Here is a 22,246-nt window from a genome sequence, read left to right as displayed (position 1 = left end):
TTTAAGAAGATATGCTAAATAATTAAGAGTTGCCAGACCCTTATAGAGGGTCATGCTCCTGCTAGATACTGGACCCATTAAAGCATTTGTAATCATAAGGTATTGTATAATAAGATTTTAATAACAGATGACTTTATATTTCTAGCAAAAAAGGTTCAGATATCTTTATAGGGGAAGATTGTTCTGATTCCTACCGTCTTCTCTCTTTTTCTTTTGTTTGACTGGTAATATTCACTTTATCTCCTTTATATGTTTCTGTACTGAGTATATGATTACAACCTAACTAGGCAACTACTCACAATTTGTTAGACTTTTCCTTTTTCAATTCATTTTTTGGTATCTAACTGTGTTTTTTTTTTTATGCTTCTAAAAGACAAAAAGCGTGTTTTTTTTTTAAATTTATTTTTTGTTTTTTTTATATTTATGTGATAGCAAAATCTAAAAAGCATGCCAGTATTTATCTTTTTTATTTTTTAGAAGGAAAACCATTAAACCTTTATTATAAAAATAAGGCCAAATATTTATCATATTTATTAAATCAAGAGTTGTCAAAATTCAAGATGGTAAATATAAAATTGAAATTTGTAAGAGAAGACAATGTAGTTTAGACCTTAATTATTTGGAATTTTGGCATAACATTTTTTCAATTTATTCATTTGATTAAGCTCATTTAACTTTGAGTAAATTGCAAATTACACCCCTAAAATTTAGGGGTGTTTGGATTTTACACCCTGAAATTTTAGAATTTGGAATTTATCCCCTGAAGTTTGGGAGTGTTTGAATTTTACATCCTAACGTTTTAAAATTTGGATTATACCCTCTAATATTTAGGAGTGTTTGGATTTTACACTCCAAATTCTGAAACTTTAGGATGTAAAATCCAACAACCTTTAAATTTTAGGGAGTAAAATCCAAACACTCCTAAAAGTTAGGGGGTAAAATCCAAATTCTGAAACGTTAAGATGTAATATCCAAATGCCCTCAAAATTTAAGGGATAGAATCTAAATTCTGAAACTTTATGATGGAAAATACAAAAACCTCCAAATTTTATGAGTGTAATTTTCAATTTACCCTTTAACTTTATAAATTTTAACTATCATTTGTCTAGTTTATTTTCTAAGTCAAATTAACTAATAAAATAAGATAAATTGTTATCAAGAAAAAATAATAAGATAAGATAAGATATATCAAAACGAGCACTTGACTAAGCATCACTTCCACCAATTAAAGGGTAATTATAAAATATTCCGAGGGTACTATAAATGCATACTTCCTCCTTTCATATAATAATAGATCTTCTATCTTTTCTCCAAAAAAAAAAAAATTATAAATCCTACCAATTAAATTAATAATTTGACTAACAATTCATTTAAAATAAGAAATTACACATTTATAATATTACCGAAATACTCTATAATTTTCCCAATTAACTATGTGATGTCATCTTATCAAAAGGAAGAGTCAGCCACCACATTTTTGAGAAGCATTCTTTTATTTCAAAGTACAGATTGATTGTCAAGTCAAACAGTGAAAATTATTTCATAGCATCATGCTTAGGCCATCTTGAGACATTGCGTAATTCAATTAAAGCTCGATTTGTTTTATTATAAAATGTTTTTAGTTTTTTTTTTTTTTTTTTTAGATAAAGATATAAAATGTTTTTAGTTGGAAACAATTTTATCGAAAATATTTCATTTTTTGGTGTTTGATTGTACTCTTGAAAATTGAAAAGGCTCCGACAATCTTTTTTCTTTTATTTTTTTATGGGTTTGGCATGACATAAAAAGTTAAATTTTCCGTCATCACATAATTGTGTATCCACAACCAAAATTCATTATAGAATTAGAAAACACTAAAAAAGATCAAAACTCATTACTAAGAAATCACTACACCCATTCAACGAATAAATAAAAAGTAATCCAGCAAAAAAAAAAAAAAAATTCAAAACACCCATTATAATTAGTAACTCGCCTTCATGCCAATGATGTTAGATCATAGAATACCGTCGCTCACCTTCACTCTCCAATAAAACAAACAATCGACTGCTGCTCACCTCATCTCACTGTGCCGACAACCTTATGCCCCACCACTAGCATGCTTTATATGCAAGAAAGAGGAAAAAGTCTGGTGCCACAACTCGCCTATGTGGCAAGTTGTGGTTGGTGGAGGGGTGATAATGGGTCCATGTAAGGACACCCCTCCATCAACCACAGCACGCCACATGGACGAGTTGTGCCACAAGTTGTGGCACTAGAATGCTCAAGAAAGAGAGAAGAAAGAGTGCAAGTCTATGAGAAAAAGAGAAGAATGGAAAATGTAGGTGTAAGCGTGGTTTGGAAAATGTTTTGCCTACATGACTAAGTTAAACGGTGTAAATTCCGAAATCTCTAGAAAAGTTGCTCATCCAAATGAATCAGATATAAGTATAATGAATCAAATATCCATTCATTGACAAAAAAAGTAATGCAGAAAGGTTAGACATTTCATAATCAAAGACACCCATTTTGAATGAAAATCTATCTTCTTCATGACATTTTCTAAATAACTCTAATCCATACGATCATATGCCTTACTCATATCTAATTTTAAAGTTACCTGACCCACCCTACCATGTGTATTACTTTTCATGCTATGTAGTATTTCATAAACAAGTAAAATATTATATGTAATTAGACATTCCAGACCAAAAGGTGTATCAGATATAAGTATAAGGAGAATGAGTTTTAGGCAATTAACTAGCACCTTAGACATAATTGTGTAAATCACATTAAAAAAGCTAATGGGGCAATATTGAATAACAAACTTTGTTCTTTAACTTCTAGAACTAGAGCAATATGGGTGTTAGGAAGATTATACCAAAAATGAAAGATAGAGGAGAAAATGAAGACTTTGGTGATAAATTAGTACTTCACAAGACTCTTTCAAACTCCAATGGATACCATTGAATACGTTACCTTCATATATCAAAAGTGTGGTCACTAAGGATGTGTTTGAATCGACTGAAAATCATTTCCGGAAATGATTTTTCGTTAAACTCACGCGTTTGGCAGCGACGGAAAATAGATTTTCCGAAAAATCATTTCCGTTTGACCAAAATTTACACTTGTTGACCCGGAAATCATTTTACATACTTGTTTTACCTTCAAACAATTTCCGTAGCACGCGCAAAAGAGAGAAACACACTCAGCCAAAACGCAACAAAACACAAGAGGCGAACAAACACAGCGAGAGAGAGAGAGAACGATCCAGACCCAGAAAGAGAACGAACCCAGAGCCCAGAGCCGTTCGACTTCGCCTTCGCGCCGATCGCCGTTCGAATCGCACCCTTCGTCGTCCCCGATTGCCGCAGTCGCAGCACCGATTCGTCGTCCCCGATCGCGATGGTCGCACCCCAAAACCGATCGTCCTCAACCCCAAAACTGATCGTCCTCCCTCTCTTCCTTCTTCTCTCAATTTGATCGGAATATGATTTTTTTTTTCTGGGTTTTATTTGTGTTTTGGTGTTCTGTGTGATTTTGATTTTTGGTATTGTTGTGGTGGTGTGGTGGTGGTGTTTTGGTGGTTGTAGCTTTTGATTGCCGGAGTTTGCTGTCGTGAGTTGAATTACCGTGAGAAAAATTTGTAGGAAAATAGCATTTTCAACCATACAACCAAACACCAGAAAATATTTTTCACAACATTTTCTAAAATACAACCAAACACTTAAAAATATTTTCCTTTCCGAAAAATAGCATTTCCGGAAAATAGGTATTTTCCGGAAAATCACTTACATGAAACAAACACAGCCTAAGGATATGAATGATTGGCTAACAACGGATTTTCATCATGACAAGGTTCAGATTGCTCTTATATAAATGCTCCCATCTAGGAGAAAATACACCATGCATCGGATGCATGTTTCCTCCCTCTCACATGGAGATAGAGCCCACATGTGTAGGGTCCACTTTCATGTAAGAGAGAGGAACCATGCATCCGATGCGTGATATACTACATCCCCATCTAGGGCTTCGAGCAAAAGAATATTGCATGAATATTATCTCTCCCAAGTCCCAATAGTTCCTAAAATAAGATGTAATAATAATTGATAAGGTAATATTATTAAGAATAATATTAACAATCGCCAAGAATATTAAAAACCAAAAAAGTAAGACTCACAATTCTTAAAAGATAAAAAAAAAATATATATATATATATATATATATATATATAGACAGTCAATATTTTTGAATATTTCATAAAATTATAGTTTCATACATTAATAATCCTTCTCAAAAAATGTTTCATACAATAATAGATGGTCCCGATTCTAACAAATAAATTTGAGTGTCACATACATTAACAAGTGGTCCCGATTCTAATAAATATGCGAAAGGCACGTTTGGTATACTCATGAATGGAGATTATGACTGAAATTGTAATGTTTATTATTTGGAATAAAATGTGTTATAATTATAATATTCATAAGTTTGACTGTAAGTTATAACATTAGAATAAAAATTAAGATTTATTTTAGGACTATCATACTCATACAATTATATTTCCTTAAAAATAATTTTTTTTTTTTTTAAATTGAGAGAGAGATGAGTTCTTTTTATGATCTTTTATTTTTATAATTGTTACATGTATATAGAAAGTTTATTTATTTGAAAATATATAAACTTTTAGAAATTATTGTTCCTACTAAGGAATAACTATTATAACCATTTTAGATAGGAAGAATTATTTCTCATTTTAAAAAATAGTTATTCATAACAGTGGTGGTGGCACTCGCTGTTTAGGGGGTTCAAATGATCCCTCTGACTTCAAAAACAAAAAATTATATAAAGATATTTTTTTATTAGTTTATTTTATGCTTAAAAATATTTTTGCATACATTGGCTAAAATCTTGCATACTCTAATCACAGATCAGTACAACCTAAAGCTAAACAACAATTAGACATTTAGTGTATTGTTTATGTTAGTACATAGTTGAAGACAAAACATAGTAAAGTTAGCTATTGTTCAAATATTTGATTGGTTAAATAAACACTTAGTGTAATATTTATGTATGGATGAATATGGATGTGTGGGTTAATAAATAATATAGTGTTAGTGGGTTGCATTTTTTTCATTTTAGTTTAAAATATTTTTATAAAAATAATGAAAACTTCATAAAAATAAATAAATGTTGTACAAACTTAATAAAATAAAATGGTCACACCTAACCACATTAGCAATAGATAATTAAAGCTGATAATGAACTACTATGTAGAAGTTATAAAATTTCATATATTTGCATTTTTTTTTATGACTTGATATATTCAAGTTTTTTATTTTATTAAATTTTATTTAATTTAAATTTCTTAATGACCCCCTTGAAAAAAAATTCTTGAGCCACCACTGATTCATAAGGAGTTACTATTCTCTATAATAAAAATATAACTAAACTAAAGGATAGATAAACACATAAGAATAGTGATTACATTATAGTATCTATTATAGTCTATCAAACATACCCTAAAGGTTGTAATAGGCTAATAGCTATTCCTTAATATGCATAATAATGTTAAAATTAATATATTTCTAAATATACAAATTTTCTATATACACGTAACAATTATAAAAATAAAAAATCATCAAAAAATAATTTATCTCTCTAAAATTTTAAAATAAAAATTATTTTCTTGGAAATTTTATTATTTGAGTAAGATATTTCCTAAAATAGATCTTAAGTTTTATTCTAATGTTACAACTTACAACTAAGCTTATGAATAGGTTTAGTTATTTCATTACAACACAATTATCCTTAGTAATACATATTACAATTCCAATTATAATTCTCATTCAATTTATCAAATGTACACTAAGTGCCATGGGTCTCACAATCATGTAAGACAAACAAATATCTAACAAATAAATTAAAAAAAAAATCTAACAAATAAGTCTCACTAAAAGTAAAATGATTAGTTAATAAGATGAATACCCTTTAAATTTCTAGTCATTAAATATTTCATTAAGAACTTTGTCATTGTTGAAAAATTCTAAACAAGTAATACTATAATTGTATCACAAAACTGTTGACATGTCAACTGTTTTGTGATACAATATTATTACTTGATGTTTCGTTTGAAGAGAACTTAAATGTACCCCTCCCCACTTATTATAGACGAAAATTCTAAACAAGTTGACACATTTATTTGTATACTTTTTTTTTTCTTATGAGATATGTATAGTGTAATTAAAGTATAAATGCTGATAAAAATCGATGATAAAAAATACCCAACGAAACATAAAGGATTGACTTTTGATTAGGATTGCTATTATTATTTAAATAAGAGGTGGGAAAACTCAAAAAAGGGAGGAAATGGAGTTTAGGTTAATGGAACTATCACATTTTTTCCTCCTATAAATCGATTGTTGGGGGATGGAGAATTAAAATCTTAGATGTCTAGGTTGAAAATATCATGATGTATCAACTAATTAATTAAGACACAAGGCTTTTAGCAACGTGAACTTCCACTTCATTATAGCTATCCAAATCAAAAGAATAACTAAATAAATAAAAATGGTTCATAATAATTATAATTTATATAAATATTACCCTTAAACATTGATGCAAGTGTTATCAATTAACTTCATAAATGATAGGTTTGAAATAAATCAAACCTCGGTTCATATTTTATATTTAAAATTAAAAGATTTAATCACATGAGGTATCCATATCATATTAATTGCAAAACATCCTTAATTATTACTATGTGTATATTACATGATTAAATCTATTACAATTTATTAGAAAATACTAGTTGAATGTTAGATTTGTCACAAACCTGAGTAATTGTTCAAGTCATAAGTCCAATGACCAAATTGAAACTCACATCTAAATTTAATGATAGTATTTGTAAAAATCCCTAGTAATTATCTAAAAGAAGAAAAAAAAAAGTATAGATATATAAATTCATGAGAAGTTATTTTTCAGAAGCAAATAACAAATAATTAATTAAGGACTCAAAGGATCCAAAAATAAAAAGTTTGAGGCGTACCAAATTACATTGCTTCATATTTATAATGAATAGTGTTCGAGAACTCAATTAGAAAATGGATTCATTCCGAATATAGTTTTGCTCAAACCAATAAAGCTATTTGCAAAATTGGTCACATTTGTTTTTTAGATAATACAATTGGTCACATTTGATATATAGAAATGCAAATCCTATTAATCAATTAAGATAATAAGAAGAAGAAAAAAAAAAAACCCAAGTCCATTTCATTCCAATCATTTACCATTTATCTATTTAATGTCATTTATTTCCTTTATAAACTTTGAGACATAGAACCCATTTGGATAGGCTGTTGCAAAAATGTGCATCACCTATAAAATGCATTGCGAAAATGTGAGTTGTTTTTAAAAGTGGCATTCCAAGAAAAGCATATGCTTCCTTCAGTTTTAAAATTGTGTTTTTAAAATACGCAACTTCTTAAAAAATGACCAACCAAACACATATTATTTTACATTTTGGATTCTCAAATGCCTAACCAAACGAGCTTATAGTGTAAAATTCAAATGACATTTTTTGATTAAAAAATGATAAAAATTTGTTATAGTCACTTTAGATTTTCAAATTTAGAACTCTCTCTCTCTCATAATAATTTTCGTTGTCCACCAAAATCAAATTTTAGCATTATCATTTTTACCTGGTGGTGGAAATGTTGATTAATTATTAGTCATGGACTGTTGCATACAATCAAAAAACTGTATTAAACAGAAAACACAAAAGGAAAAGTAACAAAATAATGTGTGAATCCAGCTGTCTATGGCCATGGGCCAGGTTTTCAATTACATTTTGCTTGGACTTCTGGTCTAGACCCTTTTTTTGAATTTGCATGATCATCAGGCCCAGCCCATTCTCATCCAACCGTTTGATTAAAAATCAATAACCTTTGGTCCTTTGGCACAAAACACAACACCAATGATGCACATCAAACAAACTTGCTGTGCCGTCTGATTGTACATCAATCCGTCTAACTTCCACACGAAATACAAGGTGGGTGACACGTATGTACTCAAACTTGGACCATTCAAAACCCATGATCAAGAAAAAGTTGGTCCCACACACCCACCCCATCAATTCTTCTCCTTCTATCCTTATTGTTAGGCCCACCAGCATGCCAATTAATGGGGCCCACTTGACCATGTTCTAAATGATATCCACCCATTAAAAGTTAAAACCCACCTAAAATAAAAAAATAAAATAAAATTTCTTAGAGATTTAGAAGATAGGTAACTACTATTATGACCCCACAACAAGTGAGAATGTGCAAGAAAAAAGTGACCAAGAGAGAGACGGTTTGGTAACAATATCAGAAGGAAAACAAAAAGGAAAAGCTGAATTTGAATTGTGTCTCTATGAGGCATGTCTTTGCCTCTCATACCATTACTTTACATGCAACAAACATTATATGATATCTTTTGTAATTATTTAGTCCCCCACATATCTAAACCAAGAAAAAAGAAAAAAGTGACCCAATTTTCCGAATCCCAAGAAGAACCCACTTTTTATTTTTCTTCTCCCTTGCCGTTGACTGATATACTACTACTGCTTCTTCTAAAAAAAACCATCCAATTCCTTCACCTTTTTTTTTTGGCACAACTTGCACATAAATAGAACCATTTCCCATCATTTAAATTTAAAGGGTGTCATTAACACACACACACACACACAAAAACAATACAATACAATACCCCCCACAATATGGGTGAGCTTCACTCCTTGGCTTACACTAGTAGCCACCACAGCTCTTCCCTAGGTTGGGATTTTCACAACCTTGGAGTTCTCAACGCAGACACAATGTCTTTAGGTAATCACTTTTCTTCCACCTATCTTGCTTTCTTTTCTTTTACTGTTTTTGTCCTTTAATGGGTTCTTGGATATCGCCCAATGCTTACTTATACAACAATGATTTTTTGATATTGTGAATATCATTATTATTATGCAGTCATGGATGGAAATACACCATTCTACTCAGCTCCTCTAGAGTCTGATTACTCGACTGGCTATTTAGAAGATGCTCTGGTTGAGTTTAGTGAGATGTCCAAACGAAGACGCTTGCTGTTGTACACAGATGATCAAACTGATCATGATGGTCCCGAAGATCTTGCAAAGGTAATTAATTTTTTTTGTCTGAATTTCCCAACTGGGATTTTAAATATTGTCGTCGTTTATGGTTGATTAAAAGTACTAGCATTAATGTTGTTTGTACAGAGTTACTGGAATACAAACTGCACATGGGGAATGTCGGAGAACGTATATTCCCTGAGCCAGATAAACACTATGAATGGACTTTCAGGTAATTACAATATGATTGTACTAGCATTTTTTACCTTTGTAGTGCTACTTAATTGTGAAATTCACAAAATTAAGGTGCATAAGCTTCCGAACATTATTTTGATAAAGGTGAAACTTATGTACTTTTTTCTTTTTTTTTATAGGTTTTACCTTAGTTTCTCAAATTTTTTGACCACTAGTTGAGAGTTGAGACGATTGAGTTTCATTGTTTTTGTTGTATTAGGGGGTGAATTCAAGTATAACACCTAAGGAATCTTTTTTTTGTTTTTTGAGAAACATTTGTCATTAATTATTGCTGTACGTTTTACCATTTGTAATTAAATGATTCTACGTACTTTTTGTACCCTTGTAGATGGTCCTATGAGCACATCGATGAGTGGAATCAGTGAGGAAGCAAACATGATCACAGATGTAGAAACGCCAGAAGAGGGCCCTGAAGCTACAGATTCTTCTTCATCTTCTTACAAAGACCTGATTAGCACCAAGTCCAACAATGGAGAAAACCTATTCTCCATAAGCCCCATGAATCCTGGTACAACTCTCTCTCTCTCTCTCTTCTTTTAAAAACTTAATTGGGTTGTCAAAGCTCTTCGAGTTGATTCTTATTATCTAGGTGTGTATAATTAAGAGTTGAATCTAGGATCTCGTGGATATGCATTATTATAGTTTGACCAAAAGTGACATGTTATTGTATATATGTTTCAGGGTCAGGAGATGGTGAAAAGAAAAAGAAGAGGGAGAGAGTGATAACAAGAGTGGTGTATCCATTTGCATTGGTGAAGCCAGGAGGGGTTGAAGGGGACGTAACTCTAAACGACATCAATGAGAGGATCCTAATGCCGCCGACAAGGCCGGTAAGGCATCCGGTGGGGGACTTTGCATGTAGGCCATGTGTGTCCCCTCATGGTCCTGGCCTTTCTGGGAAAGCTGTGGTGGCCCTTACAAGAATTCACACTCAAGGAAGAGGAACTATCACTATTATCAGAACTAAAGGTTAAAGGAGTCATCACTATAGTTGCCGAGCTTTTGGGCTTTCTTTATTAGTCATGCTAGCTTGTTTCAAAGTTTGAATTGTATAGATAGAGATATATGAATGAATGTATGAATGTATGTGTTATTATTATTATTCTGATCAGTTTTCATGCATTATAGTTGCTCTTATTAAAGGCTGTTGTGCTCAGAGATAATTGTCTAGCATGCATGACCAATTGTTTGATCTGAATTGTTCTGAAAACTCAAAATGGCGTACAGGGAAAAAGAAAATAATTGAAAATAAAGTGAAAAGAAAAAAAAAATAATAGAAAAAGAAAGGAGAGGGTAGAAAAAAAAGAGATACCAAAGAAAAAAGAAAAGAAAAGGGAAAGCCTTCCATAAATAAGGTTGAAAATATTGTGTGACAGAGACTAAACTAAGCCAATATTGTTTAGCCAGGTATGGATTGTAGACGACAGGTTTGCTTGGTTAATTAAGGTGTGAAGGCCAAGGCATGCTAGCTTGACCTTTGCCCTTAACAGGATTGGCCATTATTCTTCTAATTCGAATGGCGTAGACTTAAGGTTAGATTCAAAAAAATTCTATCATTATTAAAATGAGGGAGATATATAATAATGTGCAAAAGTCATCAATTTTGACTCAATTTATTCATCAGGTTTGGAATTTGAACTTGGACTCGAGCTTTGTAAATCCTAATTTAATTGACAAATTGTGTGTCTGAATATATATGCTCTCGTATTAAAATTACCCAATCATGAATTAGTTTTTTAAAAAATTAAACAAAAAAAAAAACTTTTTTCTAATAATATGTTGCGTTTATTAGACGATTAATTTGAAGACCTTGGATTTATTTACATATTTCCTCTTTGACAAAAACAATAAAGGAAAAAATATGAACCAGATTTCACTCTTTGGACTATTCAGTCTATTTTTCTCCTAGTCAACATCGTAATGTCGCTGCAGGAATGATTTGAAGAAAATATGGAACAGAAACGAAATTGACAGTGATCAAATTTACTGTTTAAGAACTTTTTTCAGCAGTTAATTAATTATGAATTCTTGAAAATGACCCATTTTCAATAAAATATGAAATTAAATTTTGAAAACACTCTACAGGGTACATGCATTATGCAAGGTGCACTATTATTATTATTACTATTATTTGTTGTATCATTCTCTTTAGTGGCTTCGACAAATTCTGACTGCGGCTTTTGTTAAAAAAAAAAAAAAAGAATCATTCCATTAAAAATTGTAATAGAGGGGTCCACAAATTATACGTGATGATCCTTCATCAAAGTCTGTCCTAGGCTAGGGCACCATGTGCCTTGCAAACTCCAGGCATTCATACATAAGCTGCCTTCTAGTCCTACAATTCTACTTTTCCTTTTCAAAACAGTTAAAACTGTTAACTGTTTTAACAGTTTTTTTAATTTTTTACAATTCTTTTTTAAATTGATGATTGATATACCTTTTAAAGACATATATCAACTAAACCCTTTAAAAAATGGCGAGATATCACCTACTCAAACTCATAATTTTCAATTTTTCAAAACTAATAAATATGATAAGACAAAAATTTCCTAGTGTACTAAGCCAAACCAACAAAGCAAGAATTTTTTTTTTTTTTTAACGAGTCAAAACAAGAATTTAAGACATAGGGACAGAAGAATAACAACTCTCTTTATAAATGTCACGGATTGCTGTGATGATAATGAAGTTGATTTGATTAGCTTAAATAATATATTAATGCGGCAGATAGGTAAAGGCCTAAATTCGTCATGTTCAGTGGTGTGTCGTATTCTACAGAGGTCAAAACACCCATCAATTCGAAGCCTCTCACAAAATTCAAGGCAATATATATAACATGTGGCACCCGTGTAGGACCTAACTGGTGGTGACCTTCTCTAACTCACTGTTTTTGCACCCTAGATCACAACCGTTAAAATAATGCTTTGACTTTTGTTTCGGGTTGGTGTGAGGTAGGCCAAGATCAGCGTGGGGAAGCACGTGATCGAGCACAGCTGGATGGCAAAGCTTGGGTATAGCATAGCCTTCGCATGTGGTTGAAAACTTTTGGTGGGGGAGGATGATTAAGGTGTGACGTGGGTTTTGGTTTTTTGTCTTTTTACAACAATCATTATTGGTGTTTAGGTGGACAGCTTTTCACCTTTATGCTTTATAGCCCATCTCTCTCTTCTCTCGTTAATTATAATTAATGTAAATATATGGGATCAGGTACACCTAGCTTAGTTAGTGGGATGTTGCATATATCTCTCTCTCTTTTTGTTGTGGCTGAGTGTTTCATTTGTCTCTTAAATTTCACTCCACACTATATAAAATAAATGTGTGCCGTCAATCAGCCAAAAGTGTGTATATATATATATATATATATATATATATATAGTGACTGCAACCCATATCCTGCAAGATTGCACTATCATATCACATGCCAGTTAATGAAGTGATTGGATTAACTGATTTTGGAAGAAGCCCAAGATTTACAAAGAGAGGATTTGGATAAGTGCTTTTGCATAATACAAAAATGAATACATTTTAGTTAATCAAGCTCAAAATTTACCAATTTCAGGTCTTATAAAGTTGTGTAAAATTACATAATTATTACGGTAATCATATAAATTTATGTTGCACTATTTATTTTGCATTTTGTTGTTGTTGTTGTTGTTTTTTTTTTTTTTTTTTTTATGTATTCTGATAATAAATGGAGAGAATGAATGATAATAGTTGTATATAAAGAAAGAAAAAAAATTAAAAAAAAATCAAGAAAATTTGTTATTTTACTTAAATATAACATAAAATAAAAATTCTAACATGCGACATTTAAAAAATTGAATATATAAAATAGAAAAAGTAGTTCTTATACTAAAATAGACATGAAGTCTTGCACAAATTTTCTAAATACTTAAGTTTAAACACATATATTCTTACTCACCTTCTTTATTTAGAATAAATAGTTGTATGAGCATGATATTTAGCGACATGCAAAAAAAAAAAAAAAAAAAAAAATCTCATATTCACAATATTTTCACAAATCTTAAATGGTGGGTTGTTATTAACTGTTATTGGTGGGTAAAAAAATAATTTTATTTGTGAATTTAAATTAAAACCAATAAAAAATGACCACCTATGATTTGTTATGAAAATATTGTGATATAGCACTTTTCAAAAAAGAAATAGCATATATAATGATATTCGATAAATTATACTTTTAATTCTTAAAATTTAGGAAAAATTCGATTTTGGTCCTTTAAATTAAAATTTTTTTTTAATACCAAAAATTTCAAAAAGAATTTTTTTTTGTCCATTTATCTATAGGTTGGTTTGATTTTAGCTCCTTAAATATAGGGTTTATATAATTTTTGGTCCCATAAATATGTGATTGGTTTTTTTTTTTTCGTACCTTAAATATAGGGCGTGTCTTAGCATCTCACTAAACACGTAAAAAAAAAAATGGACCACCAAATTTTTTCCCTTTTGAAAATTTCAAAGACCAAATCCAAGCTTTTTTCAGTTTAGGGAATAAAACCAAGCTTGCACCAAATTTTAGGGATGAGAAGTATAATTTATTGTATAATATTCAATATGTATTAAGTTTTAGAAGGAATTATAGCATGGATGTCAAAATGTCCCTATCCTGTCTCAAGCAAGTTTTCCCTTACCAAACGAGTGTGTGTGTGTGTGTATGTAGGGGAGGAGAGGGGAGAGGGGGGCGCGCGCGGGGGGGGGGGGGGGGGGGGGGGGGGGGGGGGGTGCTAATGTTCCAATTGTTACTCATTCCCCCTGCTAGCTATGATGCTATACATAGTTGTAGACTACATATTAAGGGTAAAATTCAAAAATACCCCCTAGGGTTGGGCCATTTTTTAACACAACCTATGTTTAAAACTCCTAAAATGTTGCAATTCACCAAATTAATGCCTCTTCTCACTTCCATAATTTATAATGAATGCAAAGTGGTTGTGTGCACTACTTTATTGTAACAAAATCATTTCTTTTAGTTCACATTAATAAAATAAATTTCTAAAATTTATTTATTTTTTTAAAAAAACCTACTCTTGTTATGGTTTTTGTCTTCTTCTCCAACATCCTCCTCTCTCTCTCTCTCCTCTCCTCTCTCTCTCTCTCTCTCTCTCTCTCTCTCTCTCTCTCTCTCTCTCTCTCTCTCTCTCTCTCTCTCTCTCTCTCTCTCTCTCTCTCTCTCTCTGCATGCATGCACAACATACAATTGGCCACCACAAATTGACTTCACATAGACCTATAAACCCATACCAACATTAATCTATGCAAGACCATGGCTATTTTTGGATTGTGTGTTCTGCTTTACCTTTGTTTGTGGAGGTCAGTTGTTTGAGTCTAAATCTATGTTTATGGTGTGGGAATGATAATTTATAAGTTATTGTTGGGGGTGGGGGGGAGGGGAGATCAAAAAAGGGGCACGAAGTTAACTACATCAATCCAACCAATATCTACTTTAGTCAACTATGTAAGTCAAAGGTTAGTACAATAATACTTAAAAGAAGTGATTGCTAACCCTCTTCAAATCAACACTTATTATGTGCTAATAACAGATCATTATATTTAATACTACTAAGCCATGTCGGTTTGCCTAATAATTGGGAGATGCTTCCTTGACTCACATCCCCTCGGCCAAATTGGGGGACAATTAACTAGCAAGTCTTGGGGGGAGCATATTTCCCACCAAACTCAATTCCTCACTTGTTTGTAAAAGAACCCTCCATTATGCTAAGTGGGGTACACAACCATAGGCACTATTACTTTACCAATTTCATCTTTCTTCTTCTCCTACTAGTTCACTAATGTAACCATCGAAGCCAGCTTGGTCAACCCCTAGTTTGGTCAAGGCCAAATTGAGGTCTCACTTTCTTAGCAAGATGACATTCAAGTTGCAAAGATTCACCACTCTTTGCCCATCATCAAAGTCCTCGTAGACACCGCATTTTAAACCTCTTATGACTCGGACTCCCATTCCCCAATGATGGCAAAATTCTAAAGCTCAAGGTTGGTTTAGGGCCTAATCAGATTAAAATTGACTTGGGGAAGGTTTCTATGGAAAATATAACTCTTTTATGAGCTGAATAAAATTATTTTTGGAAAATAAAAGCCACAAAAACCCTAGAGCATACGTACGCAGATACGTGTATGTGTACACATTCTCTAGACCTGCGTATGCAAGTTTCATGCATGCATATGCATACACAGGCATGCGTACGGATGCTAGGATTCTAAAAACTATAAAAGGCAAATTTTTTACGTTAAAGCTAAGGTTTGGAACAAATACCACATTGTCTGGGAGCCGTTCCAAACCCTTATTTTCTCAATATAAAAAGTCATACATGATACATGTTCAAAACACACAAAAAATCCAAAGAGAAAACCTAAGATTCATTAGAAATAGTGAATCAAAGAGAGAGTTATTCGCAAAACATCCTTAAGTCTTCTTCTTCTTTTTTTATTAGGACCTTTTTTGGTCTTGATCTTTGAATTTTGAAGTTTACTAATCAATTTTGTTTGGCTGTGAATAGATTGACTGATGGGAATTGTCAAAATTAAGCTAAAGAGCTTTTGTTTTTGAGGTATAAGTTCTAAACTTCTTTTTTCATTTCTTAGCCTTTTCTTGTCTTAATCTTTCTGTTTTCTTGTTTTTTTTTTTTTATGTTATAATATGTCTGCTTAGCTTAAATTTTCTTTGTTTTATTGTTTTAAGCATGTTAGGTTATTAGATTTATAGTTTTTGTTTCTGCTCTATTTTTTTTTCTTGTTGTTTATAGGTTAGGGTTTGGGCATGTATGCGCACGCATACTCGAAGTATGCACATGCATATAGCTGGGCTGCGTTTGCAGGCCCTATGTATGCGTACACGTACTCAAGCCCAGAAACCCTAATTCACCTTTTTTGCTTCTGTTTCTTTATTTCTTTTGTTTAATACACCTTTGTTCTAGCTTGTTTTCACATGTATATTTCTCTGTTTCTCTGTTTACTCTTTGATTGTTCTTCACATGTTTGATTAGGGTTTCTTTTCAATTAAATCTTTGATGTGCCATGAACATGCATGTGATATGATCATGCACTGATGTATAGGTATTGTGATGCAGTAAGGTAAGGGAGATAAGGTATGCATTCACATGGGTATGCATTTATCTTGTGCTTTAATGATGGATATGAACATGCTTGGTTGAATGATATGTTTTAATGCCTATCACATGCTTGTTTGATTCTAACATGCCTATGTTTATGCCATGTACCTTGCTGCCATGCTTCTACCGTTGTAATGTCTTGCTTGTTTGTGTTTTTGAATAAGAAAATATGATATGCATGATAGATGCATGCTAGGCTTGATGTGAGTTGTCATGATGGATGTATGTTAGGGTTTTGGGATGATTTGATATCATGTTGATTGTTAGATGAATGTTAGTGTGTGTGTGTGAGAGAGAGAGAGAGTTTAGGATGCAATATTAAACATATCTTTAATGAGATTAAGATGTAAGACACAATGAGTGGAAGTCGACCCACGGGTCGAGTGGGGTTGGGTGCCTAATACCTTCCCATTCCCATACTTAAACTCCGAATTCATACTCTAGTAGTAAGATTAGTCGTGCTACGTAAAAGCGCTATATATATAGTTCCTAGACCTAAACTAGGTGGCGACTCCCCATCTTTTCTTCGCCCCAGTTCACTTGGTCAAACTGTACTCCCCCCGTTGCACCTACTGTCCTTGATTTGGTTTTGTCTCCTCTTTGAAATTTTACTCACCTACAATAATGATTTGGAGAGTGATGGTTTTTTATTTTTTTATTTTAAAGAGTAGATATGATGTTGGATTTGCTTGTGTGTGGGAATATGTATTTCGAAAGTTATTTACTTTATCCCTTTAGGTCCCGATCTTTTTCCTTGAAAATAGTTCTTTATTTTGTTGGCAAGAAAATATAGGAAAATTTTTGTTTTTGCTTTGTTTTTTACAACACTTTTTTTTGGTTGCTTGTATTGAATTATTTTCCTTCATTTTATTTTTAAATCAAATTTAATGAAAAGTGTTACTAAATTATTATTTAAAATGAGGTTTTAAAAAAAAAATTTACAAAGTGGTTACATGAAATACCACATGGGTTTTAAAATTTAAATTGATAGTGCAAGAGATGTATTTGAAAATGACCCAAATCTCATGTGGTGTTTTTGCATTTTGACTACAATTAGTTAGACAAACTATCTTGTTACTTAAACAACTATTAGTATTAAAAGGGGAAAAAAGATGTTAAGTAATCTTTAATACTAACCTCCTTATCTTTGAATGAAAATTTTTTTCCAAAAAGAATTTTCTAGAAAATTGACTTTGTTTTCTTTTGTTTTATTGCGACCCTAAAAATGAGCAAGAAAAAACTTTATGTTATTTAATTTGTACAATTTCTTTGGTAATTATACTACCCTATCTTAAGTTTTGAAGGAATGACATTCCACCCCAAATTTAAAGGGAAAAAACACTCTCCTCCTTTGAGGTTTAAAGAAAAAAACACTTCTTTCCATTCCATTAATATCAATAATGTAATATTCTAAATTTTAAAAAGATTCTATTTACCAAACTTTAACTATTGTGGTAAAAACATAAATAATAGAATTTAGAATAAAAAGATAAAGTTTCTCCAACCCCAAAAGACTTATAACAATTTCTGCACAAGCAGAGACAGATGCTTCTTTTATCTTTTGCTTTTTTTTCCCCACATATTTATTTTCATGACCCTTCTTTAGTTTTCAATAATTGTGGGTTTCAAGAGTTGAGGGGATAGACAACTATTACTTTTCAGAATTTTAGTTCTAGTTTTTAATTTCAAAGTATTATTTGGAAAATTGTAGTAAAAAAATTTCTTGAAAAATGTTTTGGAAAATATGTAGGAAATTTTTTCAAAAAAAGATGTTGCAATTTCATATAAACTGTGATGGACTTAATCAAATGGTAAGTTAGTGCACAAAATTTTTAACGTCAAGTTAATTGTGTTTGGTCAAACAAATGTCATTAGGGCTGATTACTTTTTTCTTTTTAGATTTGAGGTGAAGTCTTATTCCTTTAAACCTTAAGGGATGGAAGGATAATTACCATTTTTTTTTTTTTTTTTTGTAACTCCAAATGATCATATGATTATTCACGAAAACATGCCACAAATTGGGAAAAAAAATTCTATTTTCTTAGCCACTTGGGATTCCTAAATGGGAAAAAAATACACGAAAATTGAATTGTACACAAATAAATAAATATAATGGATAAAAACAACTGATTTGAGCAAAAAAATGTCATTTTGAGAAATGTCAATAGTTGTCACCGGTCAACTTGTAGAGACAGAGATAGAGACGGGAGAAGAAATAGAAGTTATTAGGGTAGGGATTTTTTTTTCGTGGGATAGACTATCATGTTTATCTACTCCGTCATTTCAACGAGCATAAAATATTATTTATTTATTTTTACAAAAGAACATTAATGTGAAATTGATGCCTTCTAGCACCACCCATTCAAACTTTTTTTTTATTTTTTATTTTTTATATAAGCCCATTCAAGCATTTCAATATTAGATGAATGAGTACATCACATCAAAGTTTTGAATACCATTTTGGAGGATGTTTAAGATCTTATTATATATCCAACATAAAGGTTTATAACATGAGGAAAAAAAAAACATTTCATATACCCCTCTCAGAATTATTCTCAACAGCAAGATGATTTTTTTATATATATATAAAAAATTATTAAAAAAATGAAAATGTACTTGTTTTCACTGAGATATTACTAAACACAAAGTTTTTTTAATTAAAAAATTACAATTTAACCCAAATTCTATTTTGGCCCGAAATTTGCTGGAATATGTCAAAATGCCTAGAACACTCCAATATGGTCTAGTATTGGATCTAACTCAGAATGAAACTTTATATGAAGAGCTTGTATGTAAAATAATCATAGAATTTGATGAATTATGAGATTCGGTGCATTAGTATTGGCATGATCGCACCCAATAAAATAATCATAGATGGATGCGTAAGTCTGTGGATTGGATATGAAATTTAACGGTAAAAGGGTTAATAACCACCTATTAAATTCCTAACTTTCTTGGAAAGTTTTAGTCAATCATTCATTTTTGTAATATGCATTTAAAAATTGGAAAAAATTACATAAAAAATATTCATATTTTATACCTTATATTAGATGTAAATTAAAATTTTAAACTTACAAAATCATTTCAATTCAACGTTCATGTTCATCGCTATTATTCAATTTTGTTATTCTAAGCAATAACAGAGTAAATAAACATGAGAATCCACTGTTAAAACTATGTGTTCATCTTTGTAACCAACTTTAATTTTTTGACAATCATTTTATCACTTTAAGTGAAACTTTCTCTCTAAATGAAACTTTCTCTCTCATAACCTCTCTATTTATTGGTTGCCAAATTTATATATAAACAAAACTTAGGTGAAACATAGTTTTTTTTTTTTTTTTTTTTTAGTGAAACACGGATTTAAAGGCCATGATTTTTCACTTTTATTTACTTTATTCATGTCTAGAAGAATTGAAAAGGGATTTGACTATAATTGACAAAGTTTTTTTTTTTTTTTTTTATTAATTTTTTTGGGTAAGAATAATAATTGACAAAGTTAATAACCTAAAAATTAATATAAAATATGGAATACTTTAAGTCCTAACCTTTTATTTAATTTCACGTAACCATCCAATTGATTAACTCCACGGGTAACTTTTGATCATCATTATTATGTTCAATCAAGGAACCATGCAATTAACAAAGTCCATTGATAATTCTATGACGATATTCACTTGAATTTCCCATTCAATAAATGAGCATCATTTTGCAAAAGAAAGGAATTCAAAGAAAAAAAAAAGGCACAAAAATAAATAAATAAATAAAAGAAATCCTAGGAATACGTGAGAACATTTTCTGCTTTTACTTTTCCAAATCCCCAATCTTGAAAATTTATTCTCTTCTTTATTTTAATATCACTCTTGGGATTTCACCCCCGCCTCAAACACAATAAAAAACTATTAACGATTCACCTCTGACGATTTAATGACGTTAAAAGTTTATATTATGATGTCAGAAACGTATAACTGGGCCAACTCAAGATTTGGGTCCAGGCTGCCTAGTATGAGCTTACAATATCGGGTAAAGTCCAATTATTGGGCCTATTTACATTACAAAGTCCAGTCCAAAAAACACAAACAGCGTTTTTTTTTTTTTTAAACAATTATAATAATTAGATAGTTGGAATCAAGGATGGGCATGACCCCAGGTTTGGGTCAGGTATACCAAAACCCGACCTGGATACTCAAACCTATAACCTAATTATCACCCATACCCAATTCTCATGCGGATTCCTTACCTGTGGGCTGTGGATACCCAAACCCAATTTTTTTTTGTTTTTTTATTTTTATTTTTTTTTATTTTTTTTATTTTTTTTATTTTTTTTATTTTTTTTTATCATAGTACTTTAAAAATAAAAGGACAAAATGCACAAACCACTTACAACTTCATCATTCTTTGTTACTCTTTAATTAAAAAAGTTTTCAACCCCATCTCTTTTCAAATAATTTTTTTTTTTTAATTTCTAAGTCATAAACAAAAATTCTAATTAAAGTGTCAAAAAAACTAAGGCTAAAATGCAAATTGCATCATCTAAGTTTGGGTAAAGTACATTTCAATCCTTTAATTTTACTTTCGTTTAATTGAGTCTTTTAAGTTTCAAATTTCTTATTCATTTATGATATTTTCACCTACTATTATTATTACTAGTGTATGATCTTATTGCAAGTGTAGAATCATCAAAATCCAATGCAATTGTGCTTGCACCTATGGATGAAATGACCAAAGTTATGGGTTCAATTGCTGAAATCGAGATAGAAGCTAATAAAGCTAAGTATAGAGCCATATTCAGCCAATTAGATGGCTAAAACATTTGCTAATTACCGTACGTCCAATCAGATTTCTAGAAAAAACCACCATCCTTGCCTATAAATAGGAGACTCGAGGGTTCAGTTTGTTCGTCCATCTTCACTTTCTCTTAGTGATTGAGTTTGATTAGACTCTGGGGTAGAGGCTCTATATCTTGGAGTTCCAAAAGTTGAGGTTTTTTTAGGGATTATAGGAGCAAAGATGTGGATTATGAACGTAGAGGACACTGATGATTATTTTTTTGAAAGCTCATTGGGTTTTTTTTTTTTGAAATGAGAAGTTCGTTGATTTTGCCTCTTTGATTTTAGCAGTAACTCAATTGGCATACTATTCGTTGGTTTTTTTTTTTTTTTTTTTTTTTTTTTTTTTTTTGAAATTAGAGGTTCATTGATTTTGGACTCTTTGATTTTAGTAGCCTATTAACTCAATTGGCATCAAAAAATAAAAAATTTAAATGGAACACGTGGCATAAAACACATAGCACAAAATTAGAACTCTAATTTGAAATTCTAATTTGAGTTTCTCTCTGCTTCACCTATTATTATATATATATAAATTATTATTATATTGTGTTCATTGGTATTAACAAATTATCTAGGGATCTCTTTTGAGAATCAATTAATTTTTCATGGAATGTAATTTTTTTTTTTTTTTTTTTTGTTAACAACTAGTATATATATAAAGCAACAAAGATAATTAAAAAAAAAAAAATGAGTGGACAATGGTCCACTTAAACTTTTCTATCATTATAATAATTATTAATTTTTAGTTAAAACCAGACTAAATATTTGGTTTCAAAGAAATTAAGAAGATAAAATTTCATTTTAAAAAAGTTTTATGCTAGGGCCACAACAAAATGTCATAGCATTCTTAAATTAACATAGTAAAAATAATTAAATTTGAGATTGTGGAGGTATATTTGTTTGTTAGAATGTTAATTTAG

General features: G+C 30.9%; 1 protein-coding gene across 1 annotated transcript; it reads left to right on the top strand.

Moving 5' to 3' along the window:
* The first annotated feature begins 8,532 nt into the window (after positions 1-8,532).
* LOC126717817 (protein XRI1-like) lies at positions 8,533-10,477 on the top strand. The gene is made up of 5 exons (XM_050419730.1): positions 8,533-8,840; positions 8,979-9,145; positions 9,245-9,329; positions 9,681-9,860; positions 10,034-10,477. The coding sequence occupies exons 1-5, from the start codon at positions 8,735-8,737 to the stop codon at positions 10,324-10,326; spliced, it is 831 nt and encodes a 276-aa protein (XP_050275687.1). The 5' UTR covers positions 8,533-8,734; the 3' UTR covers positions 10,327-10,477.
* The last annotated feature ends 11,769 nt before the right edge of the window (positions 10,478-22,246 follow it).

The sequence above is a fragment of the Quercus robur genome, chromosome 3 (genome assembly GCF_932294415.1).
Source record: "Quercus robur chromosome 3, dhQueRobu3.1, whole genome shotgun sequence".
Taxonomy (NCBI): domain Eukaryota; kingdom Viridiplantae; phylum Streptophyta; class Magnoliopsida; order Fagales; family Fagaceae; genus Quercus; species Quercus robur.
The sequence above is the reverse complement of the archived record's forward strand: the minus strand, read 5'-3'. Positions and strand labels throughout refer to the sequence as shown.